This window comes from Phascolarctos cinereus, unplaced genomic scaffold (genome assembly GCF_003287225.1).
Source record: "Phascolarctos cinereus isolate Bilbo 61053 unplaced genomic scaffold, phaCin_HiC Scaffold_1;HRSCAF=81, whole genome shotgun sequence".
Classification (NCBI taxonomy): Eukaryota; Metazoa; Chordata; class Mammalia; order Diprotodontia; family Phascolarctidae; genus Phascolarctos; species Phascolarctos cinereus.
The window spans coordinates 275555231-275567456 of NW_027555514.1; the positions used below are offsets into that span (position 1 = coordinate 275555231).

The 12226-nt window shown below is 48.2% G+C and overlaps 1 protein-coding gene across 3 annotated transcripts in view; it reads left to right on the top strand.

Annotated features, from left to right (window-relative positions):
* The window catches only part of RFX4 (regulatory factor X4), a 131494-nt gene that overhangs the window by 79067 nt on the left and 40201 nt on the right, over positions 1 to 12226 (top strand). For all 3 annotated transcript variants that reach the window (XM_020982427.2, XM_020982428.2, XM_020982429.2), the window contains exons 6-8: positions 2440 to 2653; positions 4476 to 4553; positions 8589 to 8752. In XM_020982427.2, the coding sequence (XP_020838086.1) occupies positions 2440 to 2653; positions 4476 to 4553; positions 8589 to 8752 (456 nt within the window). The remainder of the gene's footprint in view (positions 1 to 2439; positions 2654 to 4475; positions 4554 to 8588; positions 8753 to 12226) is intronic.

Here is a 12226-nt window from a genome sequence, read left to right on the forward strand (position 1 = left end):
CCAAACCAGACCTGTCTGCACTGTGCCACAGCCACTTCTTCGTACCAGGGGCCATTCATCCTTTCAACGCCCACAGTACGTTGCAGGAAACCAGACGAGGCCATCTCACCTAGCCCCCTCATTTTGTAAAGGAGGAAGCCCCGCGGAGAGGGGATTCATCCAAGGTCACATAACTCACCTCCAACTTAAACCAAGTCATGAAGTCATTGATCTAGAACCAGAACAGGCCTCAGAAGTCGCTTATCTCCTCAACTTACAGATAAGCGAACTGAGGCCAGAAAGGAGAAGGACTTGCCCAAGGCCACGGAGGTCCTCTGGTTCTCTGGCTCCCAACATTTCCCCTACAATTTGGAGCTCCGCTAGGATTTGCCCTTAAAGCCTAGAATTTAGCATCTCTGAGCCAGACACACCCGAATGGGCCATCCCTCGTATCTAGAGAGTGAAGGAGCCAGGGCAGGCTGGCTGTGCACGGAGCCCCTCCCGGGGGAGCAGAGCACACCTGTTAGGTCAGCGTCAGGAGCCTGCTGGCAGGGTAGTCTGCTCTCTGGCCCACGGCACCGGGAATTCTCTCCACATCAGGCCTTTGAGTGACATGGTAGGTTAGCTGGCACTTAGCAAGCAGCTACGTGGAGTCAGGCACTGTGCCAGACGGGGCATTCAAAGGAGATCTCTTCTCTGGCCTGCAGATTGGAAGATGCCTTCAACTTGTAGATGGAAACTCAGCTGATTTCCACTGGCTTGGGGGAATATGGCTCTCCCTGTAAGAGGAGTGGCTAAGGGGGTGCCTGTGCTCTATGGAAGCAGCTGGAGCCCTAATTCTGACTCACAGCCTAGGGCAGAGTCCAGTGATAAGTCGTATGTGATTTAATCTTTCCCTGATCAATATAGGGGCCATTGACAAGGTTATCAGCTGTTGCCAGAGATCCTGATGAGGGCCCCAGGCTCTTTTGCTCACTATGCCCAAGCCCAGCCTTTGAAAGCAAAGCTAGCCCAGCCTTGTAAGCTGGTATTTCTAAACTGGCCTTCACATTACAGAGCTGGCTGCGCTGTCAGGAGGGAGACCTCTGTGTGGCCGAGCAGGAAAGCTTGCAGGAGTTCAGCGACCTGGGTGGCTGTCCCTGGGTGCATGCCTGGGCTTTCCATTCAGTACTACACTACTCCACAAGCATTTTGAGTGCCTCCCTTGTATAAGGCCCTGTCCTAGGTGCTGGGGACGCAGCCAAAACGAAACGGTTCTTGACCTTTTGTCTGCACCCTTGGGGACAGTTTCATGTAGTGCGATGTTCTGCAGGCTGATGGAGGTCCTGAGCCGCGGTGGGCACCAAAGAGCTGGACAGGGGAGATACTGTGGCCTTGAAAACACTTTCTATGCCCTTCTCTGTCCTATACCAGCTCGTGAAGGGTTCTTTGCAGTCTGAGGTCATGAGACCCTGACATCTGGCTGGAGACCTTCAATCCCTAAGAGTATATTAAGGGCCTGCTATGTGGAAGGCATTGTGCCAGGTTCATAGACAACCTCATAATAGCCAGATTCATGTGCCAGACAACAGAGATGACAATAGACATAGATCACATAGGGCTCCTGCACTAAAGCACCTTCCAATCTAACCTGAAATTTATTAGCGTCTTTTCCATAAGCCAGAATGACCTCATGGGCATTATTTTATACAACCTTCTCCTGTGGAGATAAGAGCAGCTAATATTATCCCCATTATTATTCAGCTGGAAAGAATTAAACACAAAAAGGCAAAGTGACATGCATGCCAAAGTCTCAGAATCTCTCATTGGCAGAGAAGACAACGTCCAACTCGCCAGACCCCAGAGAAGCGCTGGGAGGTTTGACTTGGCCGTCCTGGCCTTGGCCCAGCTGCACCAAAGATTCAGTTCTCACTTTTTTTTTCCCATAAGGAACTATTCTGGTTATTTTTTTTCCTAGAATGATTTTACAGCTGGGACTGAGCTAAGAGCCTTCAGCAGGGTCACCACGGCAGACCCCAGAAGTCCCGAACCCCACTCCTGCTTCACAGAACGCTATAGGACCCTAGATCTAGAGCTGAGAGGGGGCCAGGAGGTCATTTAGCCCAACTCCCTTATGTTACAGATAAGGAAACTGAGGCCCAGAGATGTGATAGGATCCTAGATTTGATAGTAGAAGCCCTTTATTTTATGAAGCAGGAAACTGAGGCCCAGAGAGTTTAGTGACTTGCTGAATGAAGGTCCTATGGACAGACCTGAATTTGAACTCAGGCCCCCTAACTCCAAATTCAACCCTCTTCTTGAGGCACCATTTTCAATTCATTTCAATTTAGCAAGTATTTATTGAGTGCCTACTATGCGCTCGGGTAAGCCCTTGTATGGGCCCTGTCCACAAGGAGATGGGGTTCTCCTGGGAAATCATCTGGATGATGGAATGCTCGGGTCTTTGCCTCTCCATCCCAGGTACCATTACTACGGCATTGCGGTGAAGGAGAACTCTCAGTATTATGATGTGATGTATTCAAAGAAAGGTGCCGCTTGGGTCAGTGAATCCGGGAAGAAAGAAGTAAGCAAGCAGACAGTGGCGTATTCCCCCCGCTCCAAGCTGGGAACCCTTCTGCCCGAGTTCCCCAACGTCAAAGACCTGAACCTGCCAGCCAGTCTGCCAGAGGAGAAGGTGGGAAACCACGCCTGAAATCAGTGTCTCTCTGTCTCTGTCTCTCTCTGCTTCTTTCTCTGTCTCTTCTGTGTCTGTGTCTCTGTCTCTCTGTTTTTCTGTCTCTCCTTCCTTTCCTCCTCTCTCTCAGTCTCTTTCTCTGTCTCTTCTGTCTCTATGTCTCTCTGTGTCTCTGTCTGTCTCTCCTTTCCTCCCTCCCTCCCTCCCTCTCTGTCTCATTGCAAAAGGGTCCATTTAAACTATAACTGCCATACAATGACTGCAAAATGTCCAACGATACCCAGTGCATCAGAAATACTTTTCAGCAGGTCTACATATGCTGAGCATCTGTAACATAAAAGACCCCATAAAGCCCTATTAGGGATCAATGATGTTGTGATGACTAAGGCAAAGCCTCTGCCCTTGAGGAATGGAAGATTTTAGAAGGAGGCACATACATGGAATCTACCAGTGTCTGGGGACTCCCTTGGCCACGTCCCCATGCCACGTCCATCACACTCCAGCTTCCCATGAGGCTCTGGAGTGGTGAAGCTATTCCCCAAATATCTCTGCAGCCTGGGACTGCCACAGGGAATGAATTCTAGGATGGTCATTTCCCAAAGCTTGTGGGAGATGCGAAGCAAGCCAGCGTCGGGAGATGGGGAGGTTACAGACTCAATTGTGTAGGACAGAAAGCAGAGGTGGCCCCACGGCCTTTGAGAGCTGGGGTTTTTTCCCTTTTGATGATGTAGGGCCCAAGGCAAAGCAATTGTTGGGCAGTGTAGGAACTAGTTTAGATGCCGTATATGGCATCTCCCTGGGATGCAGCCTTGTCTTCTAGGAATAGCTGAACGAGGAGTCAGGAGATCGGGAAGACAGAATTCCAGCTCTTATAGCCCATCAAAATGAGGAATTGGGGCTGTCTGGCTTTGGAGTGAGGATGGTCTCTTTTAGCTTTGAACATTCTGTGACTCTGTTGGAATGATCTGGGAGGGAATGTATTTTTAGCACCCAGTGAGTCCAGACTCCTCATTTTACAGATGAGGAAACTTTGTCCCAAGGAGGTGAGGGGACCTGTCCAATGTCACACAGGGAATTAAGGGCAGTGATGGGAGCACAACCCAAGCCTGGGTTATCTGCCATTTTGTGGTCTGGGTCACATCTTCACCTAGATAATCACTGACCTGGAATCTCTCGGGGCTGCTTCAGTAAGTCAATGATTTTGCTTTTAGTCCAGATCTATGATTTCATCAGTGTTGCGGATTTCCCCTGGGGATACTTCTGCACTCATGCAGACCAGAACCTCACCTGTGATTTATCATTCTAAAGAGGACCTGAGGCCTTGAAAAGGAACTTGCGAGTAGCCACCCAGCTGGTATCTGTCAAAGGGAGTTGAAGCCAGCCCTTCCTGAAGCCAGGGCCGTTCCTTTATCTATTATGCCACACTCCTCTTAATGACCTACATTTAAAGTTTTTTTACAAGAAAAAAAAACAAGAAAATACCAAATTGGGGTGTTTTTCTTAATCCATTGATAAATTGTATATTTTGACCCCAGAGCCTTGAAATTCCAGATGTCCTGATCTATGAACAGAATCTAAGAGCGGATCCCTGTGATCTGGGGAAAAGCAGCCCCCTTCAGTTGAGAGATAAGGAAAGTGAATCTGGCCCAGGGTCCCAAGGGTGGTGTCTGTCTTCACCACCCACATTTTGTCTTCACCTGTCAGTGCTGTCCATCAGCCCAGGAGGAAGGAGTCTGTGCTTCCCAGTAGGGAATGGTTTGGGAGCTGAAATGCCCCAAAGAGGCTTAAGCAGTTTAACGGTGGCCTTGTGTTTATGCCCCAGGTTTCGACCTTTATTATGATGTACAGAACCCATTGTCAGAGGATACTGGACACTGTAATACGAGCCAACTTTGACGAGGTAGGTCCAGAAATGATGGCGTCTTCTATTCCAAGGCAATTTTATGGACCAAAAAAATCACATGCCCAGCAGCAGAGGGCATTTTAAGGGCACTTTCACGTCTATTGCCTTAAGCGGTGACCTGAGTTCTGATTTTTATCGGAGAATTAAGAAAAAAGAAAGGCTTATAATTAATATTATTGAAGTGTTTATTCGTCAAGACATAGAAAACAGAGAAGCTTGCCCATGCTTCTGTTTGATTCCTCCGTCCCCCTCTTTGGTTATGGAAAATCCTTCCTTACAAGCGGTTTCAGGGCTTTAATCAAATTAGAGCTTGTCTTGGAAGGCATGGAGTTCGACCTCCTCTTTTTACAGAGGAGAAAACTGAGGCCCTGGGCCAAACGAGCAGAATCCTTGATGTGGAGCTAGGAGGGACATTAGAGTTCAACTGGTCTGACCCTCTTCTCTTACCAAGGTGGAAACTAGGACACAGAGAGAAAAATCCCTTGAGTGGCTTGGAATTCCATGAAGTCAGCATTTGCCAAGCAGGTTTCTCACCCATCCCTGACACTCTACCAACTACTCTTATAATAGTCACTGTGGATGGATGTGCATGGAGAGGGAAGAGGGCATAGATGGTACAAGCAGAAGATTCCCCTGGGGTCATGGAATCCTGGATTTAGGGCCAGAATCAACCTGAGACATTCTGTAGTCCAACCGCCTCACTTTACAGATTAGGAAACTGAGGCCAGAGAGGGGCTTGTCCAAGGTAGTAAAATGAGAGTCAGGATTTGAACCCCAGATCTTCTGACTCTAGCATCCTTAATGGGGGATGCACACCTCAAATCCAGGGCTGCTGGTAATGGCCAGGCCTAGTGGCGATCACTGGCAGGAGCCCTCCTACCTACTAGAACATCAGTGGGGAAAAAGCTGGTGCTCTTTGGGCTAGATCAGGAGAGCCTGGATGAGAGTGAATCCACACTGGCCCTGGTCTTACTTCATCGGTGGAAAAAGTGGGGTTCTTTATTCACAGCAGCCTCGATTTGGACTGTGTGTGTGTGGGGGGGATGGTTCATGGAGTCCAACCCCTCAGAGACCCAGAGCTTTTAAGTGTAAGGTTGTTTTTTTTTTCCTTTTTGGTGAGGCAATTGGGGTTAAGTGACTTGCCCAGGGTCACACAGCTAGTAACTGTTATGTGTCTGAGACTGGATTTTTTGAACTCAGGTCCTCCCGACTCCAAGCCCAGAGCTCTATCCACTGCACCACCTAGCTGCCCCAGACCCAGAGCTCTAAGGCCAAGGTCACACAGGCAGAAAGTTGGAGGACTTCTACTCTGACTCCTCAGCCTGACTCTTTACATTACTTCCCTTTTTTCCCTAGAATTCTCAAAGGCCCCTTGAGGATTTAAAGTCCTTACACAAATCATAATCCCTGAGTGCCCCCATTTGAGAGCGAAGGGAGCGTTTTTTCCAGCAGGGGAAGCATAGAATTCTCCCAGACCACCTTCTCCTGGATGGGGAGGGATGCTGGGTCTTTGTGCTTCTGGGGAAGATCTGAGCACTCAGTCTCAGTGCTGGGAAAGGGGACGCTTCCCTGGAAAGAAACCTGCATTCTTCAGAGGTCGGCGGGACATTGTGTGGCAGTCCCTGGCATCCTGTCCATCGAGGCCCACTGCCTTCCCACCACCGTCTTTTTATTACCCACATTATCTTCCCTGAAATGGAATTCCCCCCTTCAGGGGGCTTTGAGCCCGGGGGGATGTGTCTTTGGATAGGAATGCCTTCACTTTTAGGAGCCCCTGGGGTGTGGGGTTTCTTTGAGTTCCTCTGGAAGGATGCTTGGAAGGCCTTTCATACAAGCATATTAAACTGTCCTTTTGGACATAACAGGGACTTTTCTGAGGCTGAATCCTCATTAGTTTTCCTACCCTTTATTCTCTCTCCTGATATTAAAATATTGTCACAATAGAACATGATGAGTCATTTTGTCTGCTCGAGGATGGCACTAGCATGCCCACCACCGGGGTGCCCTCTTTTCTCGGGAGTGAACTCATCTGGCACAGTGCAGATTGGCAGCTTTAGAGTGGATCTGACCACAGCTTAATGGTCATTCACTCCTCTGACTCTGGAGCGTGCTTTGGGAGGGAGTGCGGGCAGCCTGAAGCTCGGACCTCGCCCCGAGACAGATCCCCTGAACACCCCTTGCTCATCACCTTGGAGAAGCCAGGCTGACCCAAGATTACCCAGCTCCTTCCCCTGATCAGGCTTCCCCACATTCTCTAGCAGAGGGCTCCCACTAGCAACCGCCTCTAAATCCAGCCATTACTGATAGCCCCAGCTCCCAGGGGAGTCAGCCGGTCCTGGGTGTGAATCCCGACCTTACTGTTTCTGTTATTTCCTCTCTCTGAGCTTCAGTTTCCTTCTTTGAAGGATTACAGATTTACAGATGGAAGGAATTTCGGAGGTTTTTAAGTTAAGCCACCTCATTTTACAGAGGAGGGAAATAAGACTAGAAAACTGAAATGACTTTCCCAGAATCACCCAGCTAGAAAGTGTTTGAGGCAGGATTTGAACCCAGATCTTCCCCACTCCCGGTCTGGTACCAGAGTATTGAGGGGGGTTGCACTGGATGATCCCGGGGAGCCTTCTTCCAGCTTAGCAAAGGCAGCCCAGTGCTCTTTTCTCTTCCCATGCCCCACAGCTCATTCTCCCTTTCACCATGATTGAAGAAGGGGGCCTCAGGCTCTGCAGAGCAAAGGTTTGCACATTCACTTCCAGCCCTCGATGACATTTTATTGTGAAAAGTACTATTTTTAAAACCTCTTTCACATATATCATCCTATTTGGTTCTCATAGCATTCTTGTGAGATTAGCAGAACGCCTATTAATTGTATTAATGCTATTTTGCAGAAGAGGAAATTGAGGCCCAGAGAGGCTAAGTGACTTGCCCAAAGTCACACAGGCAGTAACTGGCATAGTCAGGACCTGAGTTCAAATCCTACCTGTTTCTTCTTTTTCTTTCTTTCTTTCCTCCTTTTTTTTTTTTTTTTGGGTGAGGCAATTGGGTTTAAGTGACTTGCCCAAGGTCACACAGCTAGTAAGTGTCAAGTGTCTGGTCTGAGACCAGATTTGAACTCAGGTCCTCCTGACTCCATGCCCGATGCTCTATCTACTGCACTACCTAGCCGCCCCTCTACCTGTTTCTTACTTAGGAGCAGCTAGGTAGCAAGATAGCGCACAGAGTGCTGGGCGGGAGTGAGGAAGACCTGAGTTCAAATCCCTCATCAGACATTTCCTAACTGTGTGACCCTGGGGCAAGTCATTTAACCTCTGTTTGCCTCAGTTTCTTTATCTGTAAAATAATAATAACACTTACCCTTCCCCATACTTTCCCAGGGGGTTGTGATGATAAAATGAGACAATTATTGTATTTATTATATTATAGTATATTAATTATTGTATAATAAATGCTTAAAAAATGTTAGCTATTATTGTTATTACCTGTATGACTTCGGGCAGGTCACTGTCCCTCTCTGGGCCTCAGTTACCCCATCTGTAAAATTAGGGGGATTGGACCAGATGGCCTCTGGGGTCCCTTTCAGCTCAGAATCTGTGAGTTTAAGACCCTCTCTTACCCAATAATTCCCCCAAGCTTCTGACCTTTCTCACCTCCCACCCCTTAACCCCTAATCAGTGACCTTTTTTGTGTCCTAATTAGTTCATCTGTTAAACCAATCCATGACAATAGATGCTAAAGAGGTTAATGTGTTAACCCTGGCAGGTAGCATTTACATTTTAAGAGCGTCCCCCTGCAGAGACAAAGTCTTCTGCCAAGGGTAACCCCAAGATGGGGATTCTGTGCACCCTGGGAGGCTGGAGGGGGTCCTGTTTGGGGGACAGATGTCACTTTCAGCTTGTCTCCAGCTTCCCCACCCAGGGGGTCTTTGGTCCAGATAGAAGTCAACACACATTTCCATCTCTGATGATGTGGTCTCTGGGAAGTTTCCCGTGTAATAAGGTGTTTTCTTTTGTTTCTTCCTGGTTTGGGCGAATACAGGTTCAAAGTTTTCTTCTGCACTTTTGGCAAGGAATGCCCCCGCACATGCTGCCCGTGCTCGGCTCCTCCACGGTGGTCAACATCGTGGGAGTTTGCGACTCGATACTGTACAAAGCGATTTCTGGAGTGCTCATGCCCACGGTGCTGCAGGCATTACCGGACAGGTCAGTGCCTGGCTCTCTGGAGATAGAGGGATAGGTTGGTGAATGGAAACCCACGAGCCCTTTACCCTTAAGCAAAACCAAGGGTACAAGAAGGCATTTCAGGGGGGAGCCCCCTGTGCTTCTGCCCCAGGACTTTTAGTTTTAATCACATTCTTTTTCCATAATCTGTTACCAGTAAAACACTCCGGAGCCTCAGTGTCTGTCTGTCTGTCTGTCTGTCTACCTCATGGGCATCCCACAGATACTTTGGATGAATCAGCCACACCAGCATATGAGGGAAGGCATGTGTGTGTGTGTGTGTGTGGGGGGGGGTTGTTGTTCTTGTCCCAGCTGCACAAGTAAGCTGGGCTTCCCATGAAATCTCGTGAGGGACAGCTGAGCAATGTCAATTCCTTGTTCAGGGTGTTGGGTGGGATAGGTGGTCTAGAATTGCTCTACTTGTCCTCAGGGTATGTGCTGAGAGGATGGGATGGATGTGGCAGGCATTCACATCTTTAGATGGTTGAGTTTTCTCCACGAAGCCCTTTGCTTCCCTTTCCTTGGCAGAGATACTGGAGTGGTTTGCCATTTCCTTCTCCAGCTCATTTTACAGATGAGGAAACTGAGGCAACAGAGTTAAGTGACTTGCCCAGGGTCACACAGCTAGTAAGTGTCTGACACTGGATTTGAACTCAGGAAAAATAGTCTTCCTGACTTCAGGACCGGCACTCTATCCATTGTTACCATCTAGCTGTCTGGATACATTATAGCTGTCATCAATTATTCGAGCGGTTGTTGCATGGAAGAAAGTTCCATTCATTTTGCTTCCCTCCAGAAAGCAGAACTAGGAACACCTTGGCAGGTAAGGAGTCACAAAGAGGAAAATCCAGGGTTGATGTAAGGAAAAGCCTCCTACCAATTAGAGTCCTCCAAAGAAGAATGGGCTGCCATGATGGTGCTCCTCATCCAGGCGAGGTCAGTGCCTCCCTCCCTGGCTGTCTGGTCTTGTTCAGGTACATGTTGGACAGAATGACCTCTGGAGCACCTCCAGATTCTGAGCTTCCCAGGGTCAGCATGAGTTGCATCCATGATAGCGCCTCCTGAGCTGTCTCTGTCCAAAGTCCAGATATCCGTTCTGACAGTTGAAGGTCAGAGGACCAGGACAAGCGTCATTAAGTTAAAAAGAAAAGTCAGGAGGAGTAACTGCCTCGGGCTGTCCAGCGGGCAGAGTAAATGTGGGGCCATTTCTCAGGAAGGAGGTTCGGACAGGAAATATTTATGTTGGGGTCACACACAAAGAGCTCCTGGTTGAAACCCTGATGTGAAGACAATTCAACTAATACTTATGAAGCATTTACTGTGTGCAAGGCACTGAATAGTAACTGAAGAAGACAACATTGATTAAGGCTAGGTAAGAAATGAAGCAGAGAATGGCCTCTTTACCTAGTTTTAAAAAAAAATCAGTCTGAAAGGACCAGTAAAAGGGAACGAGATGGTATGGACAGAGAAATAGAAGAATACGTTGTTATGCATCTCAAAGCTGAAGAAAAAATCAAGAAGGGAACGGTCTATCAATCAATCAACAAACATTTATTAAGTGCCTACTGTGTGCCAGGCTCTGTGCTAAATGCTAGATATTATTATAGGTCAGAGATACGAAGGAGGATGAGGTTACTGGGTTTTACCACTAGGAGGTCATTGATGACCTTTGAAATAGATTGCATAGATTATAGACTTCTTGAGGACAGACCATCCCCCAAAGCATGAGTAGGCACTTAATAATTACACATTGAGTATTGAACTGAATTGACCTAGCTCTTCCTTAGCCCTCAGCTCAGGGACTCTGGTCAGTATCTGAAGTGAAAACAGCCCCAGCCTGGCTACGGTCCATTAGCTGGGGCACACTTGGGCTCCTCCTGAAAGTCTGGCATCCTTGAGTAGGAGTCCGCAGAACAAAAGCCCTCCCAGGCAGGCTCTGATGGTATGTGAGCCTCTCCTTTTTATAAAAAGCCCACCGGGCTATGGGAAACCCAATGCAAACCCAACACGCAATCCTCTCTGCTGGTGATCTCGTGCTCCTGGCCAAAGCCTGGCCTTCCATCCTGAGGCTGGGATTGATGCCTCATAGGCACAAAATGTTATTCAAAGAGACTGAAAAGGAAACCTTCCCGTGATTGCCCTAGCAGCCGCAGGGGGGTCTTGCTTATTGTAATTTCCATAGCTTTTGACCCACAGAGGTGAACAGCCGGCAGAGGCTTAGAAAAGCCCCCTCTCCCAGGAACTAAGCCAAGGCAGCTGTTTCACCCCTTGGCAGGGCACAGTTTTGGGGTCTGGGACCATGAGCCAGGGACATTTTCCCTCCAACTTGACAATTGGTGTAAGAATCAGAAAAATTGTGCTAGTTCATGGTGTGGCCCACCAGGGAATGACACCCCTTTGATTTATCCAGGAGCAGCAGAAAGATGAGTGTGGGGTGGACCCTTCTGAGGATCATGTTGCCATGATCACAGATGACGCCCGAGGGCCATTTCTAAGTACAGAGCCACGAGACAAGACCTTTCCTTTCTGATGGCTTAGATTACTACTTGGCATACAGTAAGCACTTCATAAATGCTTGATGACTTGATGGTCTACAAATGTAGGATTCTTCCTCTATTCCTATTCAACTAGGTGGGAGGAATGCAGCATTGTCCTGCTGAAAGAGAGTCACAGGACCTGAGTTCAAATCCTGACCCTGTCATTTATCAGCCTTGTGTGATCTTGGACAAAATCATTCATGTAACCACTCAGCGCCTCATTTTCTCATCTATAACACAAGGGGGTCAGACTTGCTGGGCTCTGATGTCCTTCCAGCTCTAGGTCTGGGGGCCTGTGATCTGTCTTCTGATCTTCTCCTTTTCTAGTCTGCACTGGCCGGGTGCTGGTCACACAGTAGATAGCATATGGACCGAGGATTCTGGAATGAATGAATGAATATATGAGAGCTTCACCTTAGGGAGAGGCCATATTGGTAGAGGAAAGAAAGCTGATGCTGTGGTGGTCAAGGGAGATTGGAATTCAGGGCCTACTCCTTATCTAATTGTGTGAACCTGGAGCTTCAGATTCCTCATCTGTAAAATGGGTGTAATGAGACAGTAGAACCTCAAGAGGGGTGGGAGTTTAAGGAAAAGATCACTTCAAAGTGCCGTATGAATGTGAGCTGTCATCATTTTTGCCATTTGCTGTGTGGCCTCTGGGTGACTGACAGTGTGACAATGCATGGTTTGGGAAGGGCAGCTCCAAGGCTTTCTGGCTGGGTGACTGACTGCAGACAAGTCAGAGCCTCAGTTTCTCCATCTGCAAAATGGCAATGATAGTTCTTGTGCTCCTCATCTCCGGGGAGATAACGGGCATTATAGAAACAGGAGTTTCTGTAACTATTGTGAACGTGATCCTGACACCCCCAGGCTTCTCCCATCAAGACCCAGTTTGGGAGGTTGGGTGGAAAATTCAATT